At 40.5% G+C, this 11856-nt stretch overlaps 1 protein-coding gene across 15 annotated transcripts in view; it reads left to right on the plus strand.

Moving 5' to 3' along the window:
- sun1b (Sad1 and UNC84 domain containing 1b) overlaps positions 1-10038 on the plus strand; it is a 38650-nt gene extending 28612 nt beyond the window's left edge. For 12 of the 15 annotated variants that reach the window (XM_074656711.1, XM_074656717.1, XM_074656706.1 and 9 more), the window contains 15 exons: positions 228-338; positions 485-604; positions 722-815; positions 1933-1991; positions 2465-2667; positions 2922-3197; positions 3297-3389; positions 4396-4487; positions 4654-4798; positions 4935-5261; positions 5368-5452; positions 6910-7025; positions 7749-7916; positions 7998-8090; positions 8181-10038. In XM_074656711.1, the coding sequence (XP_074512812.1) occupies positions 228-338; positions 485-604; positions 722-815; positions 1933-1991; positions 2465-2667; positions 2922-3197; positions 3297-3389; positions 4396-4487; positions 4654-4798; positions 4935-5261; positions 5368-5452; positions 6910-7025; positions 7749-7916; positions 7998-8090; positions 8181-8297 (2099 nt within the window). In that variant the 3' untranslated portion in view covers positions 8298-10038. The remainder of the gene's footprint in view (positions 1-227; positions 339-484; positions 605-721; positions 816-1932; positions 1992-2464; positions 2668-2921; positions 3198-3296; positions 3390-4395; positions 4488-4653; positions 4799-4934; positions 5262-5367; positions 5453-6909; positions 7026-7748; positions 7917-7997; positions 8091-8180) is intronic. The other 3 variants (XM_074656708.1, XM_074656715.1, XM_074656718.1) reach the window with 1 other exon arrangement.
- The last annotated feature ends 1818 nt before the right edge of the window (positions 10039-11856 follow it).

Raw genomic sequence — 11856 nt, forward strand, 5'->3', positions numbered from 1 at the left:
AACATGCATGCAAGTTGCTCACTTGTTTTTTCTTTTTTATTCTAAACATATGATTTAGTTATTACTTATTTTGTATTTTAATTTCTATTGCTTTTGCAGATTTTTTTCTTTTGTTTTATTTTATTTTGCTTGTATACCATCGTAATGTCATTCATTCACACATCCTTTGTTGTTGTGTTTTCTGTGTGTGTGTGTTTGCCTGCCATCCATCATGTCGGCGTACACAGGCGATGACTGTAAAGGGAAGCAGCATGCAGAGACACACACCGTCCTCCTCACACAGTCCTCCAGGTCTCAGCGCCTGGTGGGGGCGCTGTGGAGCGTCCTAGCTTACACAGGTTAACCAGCACTTCACTTATGTTGATGATAGCCTGTTTATATACTGTTACAAGGACATGATTAGTACTGATACGTCTATAACTCAACCTCTTTGTAGATATAGATCATTCTTGCTGCCATTAATCAATTTGTCTTTGTCTTCCAGGTCACATTCTCATCCAGCCAGGTTACTGTGTGGTGAGAGCAGGCAAAGCGTTGGGATCCGGGGTCGGGACGGTGGTGCAGAGGCTGCTCTCATTGTTCTGGATGCTCCTGGCAGCTCCAGGTTGGGGGGCAATTTATTCTCATCTTCATCTTCTCTGCTTCTTTCATTGGCAACATCGTGCGATTGTGTTCTCATTCTCGGTCTGTATGTGTTTTTATATTCATTCGATCATCCCAGTGAAGGCAGGCAGGGGACTCCTGTGGTTTCTTGCAGCAGGATGGTACCAGCTGGTGTCTCTCATGTCTCTCCTCAACGTCTTCTTTCTGACACGGTAAAGAGCTCTTCACCCATTATCTTTAATGAACCTTCAGGTATTACAATGCACAGAAGTAACAATTTGATAGTTAAAGGACCGGTGTGTCGCATTAAGGGGGATCTATTTTCCTCAGGAGTTGGTTGAGACCAAAAACAAAACTAAGAAAAAGAATATTACATTCACCAGGTGACCAGAAAAACGACTCCACATGAATGATAATGTTGTTCCATAACTGTTGGATGTGTAAATAAGCAACAAATTCAACATTTGAGCGTTATAAGGTGATATCATGTCATTGTTATGTTGTTTCCGCTGCTCCCAAATGCCCCAAAAATCTGTTATTTTAGGCTTAAATGTTCAAAATGATGATTTTCTGCATAATCATTAAGATTTAATGACTGCTCTTACAAAAAATGCTGTCATTGAGCTTTTCAAGAAGAGACAGCTGTTGGTGAAGTTATAGGTTACTTATATATTTAAAGGTGCTATTGATGACATTGAGCCGCTACATTTCTCATTCTCCCTCCCGTATTCCATTGCATTTACTTCACAACAAGTTGTTGCCAGGCTTTTTACCGTCAACTCAGCAATTTATCTGTTTTTTTTCCACACTTAACTGACGACCCAGAGATACCACGTGATACCAACGTCGTTTTACTATTGACTCACAAGCCTTGTTAGAAGTGGGAACCAAATGTCAGATATCTTCCACTGAGAAAAACAAAATATTCATTTTGGATCTGTCCAATTTTTTAAAATGATAAATTCTCAATCATAATAATTTTTTCAGGAAAAGCCATACTTTTATTCGGCACCTTTCTAAAAGTCTGTGGATGTATTATTATTTAAAAAAAATATTCGTCTACATAAAAATGTTACCAATAAGACCTTTTAAATGAGAATAAAATAAATGTATTACACTCATTTTCCAGTGAAGCCAAATTTTCAGAGCTATAACAGCAATCGGGATGGAATTATTTACCTTGTATCTTGAAATATTTCATTTTGATTAAATATTCAAGTTTTCCTTTGAGGAGTTTTGATTCATAAAGGTCCTTATCTTTGTGAATTAACAGCACGTACGTCAGCTGTGTGTTTAACTGACCTGTGCGTGACTCTGTTTCTGTTTCAGATGCCTTCCCAAACTCTGGAGGCTCCTCCTGCTCCTTTTGCCTCTTTTGCTCCTCCTTGGTGAGTTTCTAAGAAGTGCTCTCTTCCTTTGTCGCAGCTGTAACCCATTTAGTGAGCACACATGCAGAGAAAAGTCAGGCTGTAGTGAGGCAGTAGATGTCTTAACCAGCACGCATCCCCAGAGTGTGCTGCAAATCCAGCACCAGATTCAGGTCAGCCTTTCTGGGCTTCTAGTGAGTTACTCCAGTCTGTGTTTCAGCGCTGCTCTGCTCACAAATACTTACACAGCAGCAAAACACTTTTTTTTCGCTTACCTGGTGAACTGCTCCATAATTTACATATTCATCCCTGGAAGTCAATTTTCAAATAAAAATTCTGTATGTGCTCGTTCCATCTGTGATATTGACCAGAATTTAAAAATACATTTCTGAAGGGTTTGAACAAAGTTTATCCGCACATCGTGAGTTTGTTATGAGTTAACCAACCAGCAGGTGCGTGTGGTTTAACCTTCTCTATCTGTCGTCTGTGTGCAGCTTTATGGTGGTGGGGTCCGTCCACTGCTGCCCTGCTCGCCTACCTCCCAGCCATAAACCTAACCGAGTGGCGTCCTGCGTCTCCCTTCACCCTCCTATCTAACTTGATGCCGGCTTCTGCTCCAGTTCCCGCCTATGTCCCCGTCCCTGCAGCAGAGTCTCCAGTGGAGCTGACCCCAGCCACCCCGGTCTCACAGGCACCAGTAAGAGATGAAACTATGAGTAGCACTTGAGCATTGTTAGAAAGCACTGAGTGATTGTGAGTATGTGTATAAAGTATTTCATGATGCATGTTGCAGTTCATGAATTTTTTACTTAAGATTTTTTTTTAATGACCACAGTGCTTTTGCGCTGCACTTAAATAATGCCATTGTGTGTTTGCTGCAATGCAGGGCTGTCTTGGAGTCACCACAAATTTGTCATTTTATTTCTTTCTCTATTCCAACCTTCTCCTCAGCCGTTCCTTCCCCCAGTGGCGGTCTCTAGTTTGGACTTAGAGCGGCTGGAGCGCGTGGAGCGCCAGCTAAACCTGCTCTGGGTGCAAGTCCAGCAGGGTGACCAGAAGCTGGAGCAGCGTCACGGGGACATTTTGGGTCTTTACAGCGGCCTGAAGGAGCAGCTCCACACTCAGACCGACAGGGAGAGCCTGGGACTGTGGGTGTCCTCCCTGCTGGAGCAGAGACTCGGCGTGTTACGGGGAGAGCTGGAGAAGGAGAACACACACATAGCACAGGTAAAGAGATGAGGACGAGGGTTGCGTTACAAGAGTTATGTTTTGATTAAAAAGTGTACAGGTATCTCACTTTTCTCTCTTCATCCCTGCTCCTTGCAGAGTGCAGAGCAGCAGAAACAGCAACAAGAGGGTCAGGCAACACGGCTTGCTGAGTTAGAGTTTGCACTCAACGCCCTGGCGGCCAAGACTGAGGTACGTTGAGCAGATCCACTGAGAAAACATCTTGAAAATGTGCCTACGAGATGGCTTATTTATCTGACTTTTTTGATATTTGTTATTTTACAGGCCACAAAAATGACTCATTAAAACTGCCAAAATTATAAATAGAAGCAAAACTAAGTAGATAAATCATAAAAGTAACATTATAATCCATAATGAAGTGCAGAGGTAGTAGAGGTCAAATGGTAAACATTAACAAGGAACATACAACACAGGCAATCATACAAAGCCTGGAGTCTTGTTGTTAAAGCTAGGGTGGGTAATGTATTTTAGAAACATTTTTTATATATTTGTTGAATTTGTCATTACATCCCGATAACAATCAATGAATCAAATGCTCTGACAAAATAAAGAAAAATGTCCGGTAACTGTGGCTTTCGCAGGACCGTAATAAACCCGTCCAATCATTTCATTTGGCCTGAATGCAATGATTGGACGGGCTACCTGTCTGCGTACACTCCGCCCGTGCACTCATTGCACGTCAACGAGGTCTTCCACAAGCTGCTAGCTTGACAGCTATGAGTACTAACAATAGACATGTTCACCATTCACGTTCATTATGATGATTTTAAGGGAGTGGATTTGGGGGGAGACCTGAAGGGACGAACTGTCAGTGTTGTCGATTTGGAAACTTGCTTGCTAGCGACTTTTGGAGCTAGTGCTGCTAGCTACTTTCATTGGAAGGAAAACTGTTGGCAACACGGGGCTGGGTTTTTTGGTCAGATCTTCTTCTTTTTTTTAATCTAGCGTACTCTTGCCGGTTTCTCAAGTGTTACTTACCCAAGCTTTAACTAACAAAAAACGTATGTAATAGCATGAGATAATGTGATACATACCACAACCACAGAGACAACAGTGTTAGAAAGACGAAAGAATATCCTGACAGGTAGAGGCAGACAGGAACAGATGTGAAGGCAGATCTGGATCTTTTTGTTTCTGTGCTATTTTCAGTAACCCTTGTACATGATATTTGTTGTAGGAGGTGCAGCAGAAGCAGCAGTATGAGCACGAGAAGCAGGAAAGAGAGAAGGTGGTGGTTGTCACTTCAGCAGCAGACACGGCTCCTGTCAGGTACAAAAAAACAGGAAGAATGAGTAAACCTTCAAACCTACATGTTGACGGATTTTCTTTCTTCCTTTTTGGTTATGTGGTAGTTTTTATTATGTGTTATTCACATTTTGTGAGCAAATTCTCCAATATTATGGCAGCTCACATGTAGATTGTGTCTTTCGCTCAGTGTGGGTGTGAAGCAGGAGGACCATGATGCTCTGCTAGTGGAGGTGCAGAGACTTGAGTTGGAGTTGGGCAAAATCAGACAGGACCTGCAGGGTGTTGTGGGATGCAAGGGCAAGTGTGAGCAGCTGGACACACTGCAGGAGACGGTAAGTAACACAAATTTTGACTCTTTGGGGCTTTAATCTGCACCTACTGTGATGCAGTTTTGTAAATAGTTTTTCCTGACATCCAGTCTCTATTACATTTCTTTATTCATTATATTTCTGTGTATCCTTTTCCCAGATATCAGCCCAGGTGTCCTCCGAGGTGTCCTCGCAGGTGCGTAAGGAGTTGCAGGCCCTGTTCTTCGGCAGTGGCGGGTCAGGAGAGGAGCAGCGAGAGGTGCCGGAGTCTCTGATCCTCTGGCTGTCCCAGCGCTACGTGAGCACGCCCGACCTGCAGGCCTCCCTGTCCTCGATGGAGCAGAGCATCCTGAAAAACGTGTCCCTGCAGCTTGAGCTTAACCGGGCCCAGACCCTGGGAGACGCCGAGTCCCGAGCCGAGACCATCGTTCAGACCGTAACCGGGACCGTCCAGCATACTGCTGCTGCTGAAGGACTGAAAGAAGAGGTAATGAACGTGCACTGTCAACATCATCATCGCTGAGGAAGCTGAGCTCTTTTTAAACGTGTGTTTGAGGCTCTTATCTAATCTTGGGTTGTGTTCTCTACTCCAGCAAGTGAAGCTGATTGTCCAAAACGCTTTGAGGCTCTACTCACAGGATCGAACAGGTCTGGTGGACTACGCCCTGGAGTCTGGAGGTAAGAAGGAAGCCTCACATTGTTAGCACCGCCTGTCCATCCAAGTCAGTAGTTAACCCTGTAATGGGTAGACATGTAAGCAAGCTAGCTGCTCCATAACCCAGCACTGTGCTCTAATGGACGTCTCTTACGTAATGAGGGTGCAGGCATCAGTCGGGCTCGAGGACAACGGGGTATTAACAGAAAAAGCTCAGGCTCCTCTGTCGGACGCATTACTGATCCGTCTGTTGACCTACATGAGTCGCTTCATAGTAGGCGGTTGTGGGTATTGAGAGGTCATGGTAGTTTAGTTCAGACACACCCCGTATGATCACAACCACCCGGTTGGTTTTGAGCAGGGGACCTTTTTTCCAATACTTCCTGTCTGTCTCTACTGTCAATACAGGCTGAGAATCCAAAATATCTTTGACAAGATAATAGGCTTGGACATTATCGCCGGTATGTGTTAACAGATATGGGCCATGATTTGACTATGATGTTTTTATTAACTGTCGCGTAACATAAATTAAGTGCACCATGATCATCAGTACATCAGTACTCACTGCGTGTTTATAAGCATGAAGGTGGAAGTAACAAAAATAATTGATAAAAATTGAGGTGATGAAAATGCATGTGAATTAAAAAATTGAGCCGTAAATTATCAAGTGATTTGATTGATTTAAAGCCGATTTGACTAAAACAGTCGTGATATGATGAAAACAGAGCCACGTTTCAGCATTTTCACCATCTAACATTCATTATTCACAACACAAAATTCCCATTTATCATTTAAGGAAAGTGGCCTCGAAGGCAGGAGTAACAAAAAATAATTGAAGAAAAGGGAATTATTTGAAACAAAACTATATGATGCCCCTAAATTTATCAATGAATATAAATGTTTCATATTTTAGATGTTTTTTGCAAATTATTCCACGTCTAAACAAACGCCTCACCCCAATATATGGCCTTTAATGTGATGTATTGCCACTGCTAGTTTTCACTGAAGATTGGTAATAAAAATGTAAGGAGCTCTTCATTACAGGCAAGGCGAGGCGCTGTGGGAAACCCTGGAGCTAGTGCACACAGTCAGACAGAAACACTGAGGCGGGACCAAATGAGGAGGAAACCTCAGCAAACATGAGGAATATTTATCTTATCTTATCTTATCTTATCTTAAGTCAGGGTGTACAAAGAAACACTTCATTGCAGACTTTGTTGCCTGAGTCTCTGTCCTTATGATAAGTGAAGCAAAGGGGTCAAAGGTCACGATCCACCAGATTAACTGCATCTATGTAAGGACATGGTGCCCATCTGAACTGTTGACAGATGGCTTTAAGGATAAAAATGCTGTTTTGCGGTTGGAACTGTACACACAAGCTGTGCAGTGTGATTGACCCCCAACTTCCACTCCACAATCATTGAAGTATACTAATAGTTATTTGATATTAAAGTCAAGTTTACCACTTGTGTGTGTTCAGGTGGCAGCATCCTCAGCACTCGCTGCTCTGAGACGTACGAGACCAAGACGGCCCTCATGAGTCTGTTCGGCCTGCCGCTCTGGTACTTCTCCCAGTCGCCACGTGTCGTCATCCAGGTGAGCTTCACCAGGAGATATCCATGAGAGAAATGTCTATTTTACTGGTTATGTAAAGTTAGTTAAAGAATAGTTTCACAGTTTGACTTTCAACAATAGTCAGGTGAAGCCATGTGAACTTTGAAACAGCCTTTTCTTGCTGTAATCGCTCTTCCTCTCAGCAGGGAAACACAAAGAGGGAACATTGTTTGTTTTTACTCAGGCTGCTGAAGCCTCATGTTACCTTTTGTCCCCCATTACTTACTGTGAAAGCACATAAAGAAGAGATCTTCTAATGGCAAGTGTGAACAGGAGAAATGATTACAGCCAGCTAAACCTGTTTAAATGTTCATAAACTATTGTACTATCCTTATTTTTTATTGCTTTGTAATCTCCATGGTATTATAGTTTAATTTACTTCCAATGTATTGATATTCCTTAGCTTCTTACAAGTCAAATGAGACCAGAGATATGCATCTAAGCCATATGGTTGCAGAGCTAGCCCTGATTCATTTTGGGTAGTTATTTTAGCCGTTTTTTCTGAGGGCTAGGGCTTAAAGTTATTATGATGGTTTAAGATCTAACGGTGGTTATTCTTTGATTATACTATATGATTATTCAACTATTAATGTCATTTGATTATTGGTGGGAAATAAAACTGATTAGTAGGAACACTCAGTCACAAGTGTTGGCTGCTGTCATGAAACTTATTTTGTCATTTCCCTCCTCACTTCCCCTCCTCAGCCCGATGTGTACCCCGGTAACTGCTGGGCGTTCAAAGGCTCTCAGGGTTATCTGGTGATCCGGTTGTCCCTGAGGATCATGCCCACATCCTTCTGCGTGGAGCACATTCCCAAGGCCCTGTCCCCGACCGGAAACATCACCAGCGCCCCACAGAACTTCACTGTCTTTGTAAGAAACACACCAAAGTAAAGCCTTATAGCTGGACACAGTGGTGAATGCCTGTTTTCACTGATGTTTATTTGCGTATAGGGTCTAGATGATGAGTACCAGGAAGAAGGGAAGCTGCTGGGGCACTACAAATACGAGGACGATGGGGAGTCACTGCAAACCTTTCCTGTCATGGTAAATTAAGATGCCTTTCGTAACCTATTAGAAATAAAATATTTAATTGTCTGCCAGCATGTTCTGAATATTCCCCCTCTTCTCTCTCAGGAGCAGAACGACAGGGCGTTCCAGATCATCGAGGTGCGGGTGCTGTCTAACTGGGGTCACCCAGAATACACATGCATGTACCGCTTCAGAGTCCACGGAGAACCTCGGCCTCAGTGAACCAACCACTACCATACACACTCATATATACGACATATCACCCTATCTGTACATAGCTCTCGCCAACTTCATTAAAACGGAGGGGGACTCGGAAGAACTCTGGACGTTTTTTGTTTTTTGTACGAAAGACACGCTGAAGTTGTGGATTGTTAAAGGAATGTGCCCAGACTGAATCATGAACATGTGTTTTGTAATATTGAAAGAATCACAGGAAAGTCTGTATGGGGAGTGTAAATGATCGCGGAAGAAGAATAGAACCACGGAAGAAGCTAAAACTCCCGGTCCCCTTTTCGTAAAAAAGGCCTCTTGCACTGAATCAGCCCTCGAGGGGCGGCAGGCTCCACCGAGCGGACACAAATCCATCCCCCTCTTGGCACCTTCCACTCCTACTGAGAGGTGGACACTTGAAATGGGGGATAACAGACTCATCTCCACCATTTCCTTACACACTGCTTCTCTGATTTCTGTTCTTAATCATCCGTGTTTCACTTTGATTTCCTGTCAGTGTACTATTTTCAGGATCAAAGCACCTTTTGCCTGTGACGCTGTCCAGGCATGTCACTCCCTGTCAAGTCTCTGCAATGACTTTAACTGAGCTGTTTGGGCAGCCTGCAGGACTGGAACTCACTCCCAGTGGGACATAAGGTTCACTACATTCAACACTCGGCATCATGCATCCACATAGCCATAACTTTTTTTCTTTTGGAACCGAACACGCTGCCTATGGACGCGCTCTTGAATGTTTCCTCGAGTGGAGGCTTGATGCAAATCATCCTTTAACTTCACAGCAACACTATATAACCACTGACCTGAGCTCAGAGTATTAGGAGGCTATTCGTTATGTACATTAGATTAAATATGTGTATGGTTACGGATGGACTCCAGCATTAATTCTAGCATGTGACTCTTCCCAAACCATACTCCTTAACTTTTACACGCATCATGGATTTACACGAGTGTGTGTCCTCTCTGAAGGTTTGGCTCCTGTGCCTGGATCTCAAAATGACGGATGTCGAAAGCTAAATAATGACCGTTATTTAGCTTTCGACATTTCACTGTTGAACGCTAAATAATATAACTGCTCCTGTAGACAAGAGTGTGATTTTTCTTTTCTGTTTCTATAAAGCGGAGACTCTGTCTGTCTCCCTCTAGCTCAGTTATAAACGTCCTCTTCACATGGGCTCCCTCTATTCTGAAACCCTGAAGGAATGTAATCTGTATATTTCATTGTTGATAGTTGGTCCTTTATAATATCTGCTTTTATCAGTGTTGCTTTATAAAAAATAATCATCCTGTCATTATCATAATTATTATTCTAATACTACCATTATTTCTACTGTTACTCATTGTGTTCTGCTTTTATTTGTTTTATTTTGGGGGGAGTGGGGGGGTTGTTTATGTCCGAGGATGCACTGCAACGACTTGTTAGAGAAATGTTTGTGGCACAGGTCTTCACAATTTTTAAATACCGCGGGTGTGTGTAGTCATTAATTTTGGTTGCAAATATGGGGAAGTCTAAAAATGTTATGTATAAAAATGTTTTGTTCACAATCCTATTTATTAACAAGTCAATTAGTGACTGCAAGATGTGAGTTACTGCAATGTATATTTTGTCAAAAGCTGTTCAGTGCATTTTGGAACCATCTTGGGACTTTTTTTTAAGATAAATGGCTATTTTTGTTCAGTCATGAGATGACTTAACTGCTTTGGAATATATTCCAATAAAGACTTTAATTTTGAAGAATTTCTCCGAATAATATAATCATGGTTAAAGACTAAGATTGTGATCACTTCAGCACAATCTTTACCTTTTGCTCTGTTATTATTGTAGAGAAAAAAATGTTTTTTAAAATGCAACTTGTTTTTTGGTCGGTTTCGTTTGCTCCATCAATATCAGATCTGACATTATGTAGGACTGAACTTTTTCCTGGTAGAAAAGCAAAATTGGCACATCAGGAATGTAATTACATCTTAACTAAAAGAAACAAAAATACAAGATGACAAGTGGTATGAAACAAGAATCCCTCAAGATAACAATAATTAGATTTTTACTTCTGAAAACCTTTTAATCTTAGATCATGGTGTTTGGTGTTTGGTGTGATGATAGCCAAAGATCCTTGTCTATCAATTTGAAAAAGTAAAATCCTAAAAGGCAGGGTTGACGATGTTCTCCAGTATACAATATTTGTTATATTGGTTGAAATTGTCTCTACACCCCGACAGCGATCCATTACTGATGAGCTCTGAAAAAGGACCGGAAAAGAGCCGTCGTCTGTAGCTGCTGTAATATCATTCAATGGAGGCAGCTGTCAATCACTCGCAAACTCTGATCAAACAGTCAAACTAGGCTGATCAAATATGACTCAATACTCTGTTACTATAATGCTTATTTCTCGCCTCAAATGTTTTCAGAAACATCTTGTAGTGTACTGTTAAGCTGTAAAGTGAGAAAGTTTGAGAACCGGCAGCCATGTTCATGTCTTTCTCATTTTACAGAGGGATTGACAGCTGCTCAGAGACGGCGAGGCTCCAGCTCGGCTCTGATTGGTTGTTTTACTCCGGTCTGTGAAATCTTGCAGATGCCATTAGAATCACCGGAGGACACATTATTTCTTTCTGATTATCTGTCTCATGCACTACTGTCAGGATATAGTGATATATATTTATAAAAATAACTTTTTTGATTCATATTCACTCCATTTCTACCCACTGCTGCTTTTAGGTATGTGGTGGGTTCTTGCATGCATAAATACCCACAGTAGGGTTAATTAAAAGAGCATTATAGTTAAACAGTTTGATTTACAGACTTTCGGCTACTGAGAATCATATTTAAAGAAGTCTAAAAAATGACCTTTCAGAGTAAACTAAATAGAAACACTGACATTAAGTTATTACATGTTACATCAATTTTTTTTCCAATAGTTTATAGTGTGTGAATCTTATTTTGTATCTTTATTACAGCATCTATAGGTCATAAAGCCTTTTGTTTATTTATTTTAAGTGATCTGCTTCCCTCTAGCGGCCAATACAGGAACAACGGAATTAAAGAAGAGCTGTTTGTTTGGTATGAATTTCAACTTTCAGGTACGTTAGCCCTTTTATTATTATGATTATCGTTATTATTATTATATATTATTCAACCAGTAACGTTATCCTAATGTGTTCCACTATGATTATAAGAAGTGTTGGTACCGTGTAAATATTGCAGCACTAGTTAACGTAAGGGAAGATTATGAAGTCGGACTATGTATATATTATATTATATTATATTATTCATATATATATAAAATACATTAATAGTATTATTAATTATATTATAAATATATATAATAAATCAATAATATTATTAATATATATAATACATTAATAATATTATTATATAATTAATATATATAATAAATTAATAGTATTATATAATATATATAATAAATTAATAATATATAATTAATATATATAATAAATTAATAGTATTATATAATATTAATATATATAATACATTAATAATATTATATAATTAATATATATAATACATTAATAGTATTATTAATATATATAATAA

Source organism: Sebastes fasciatus, chromosome 13 (genome assembly GCF_043250625.1).
Source record: "Sebastes fasciatus isolate fSebFas1 chromosome 13, fSebFas1.pri, whole genome shotgun sequence".
NCBI classification, from domain to species: Eukaryota; Metazoa; Chordata; class Actinopteri; order Perciformes; family Sebastidae; genus Sebastes; species Sebastes fasciatus.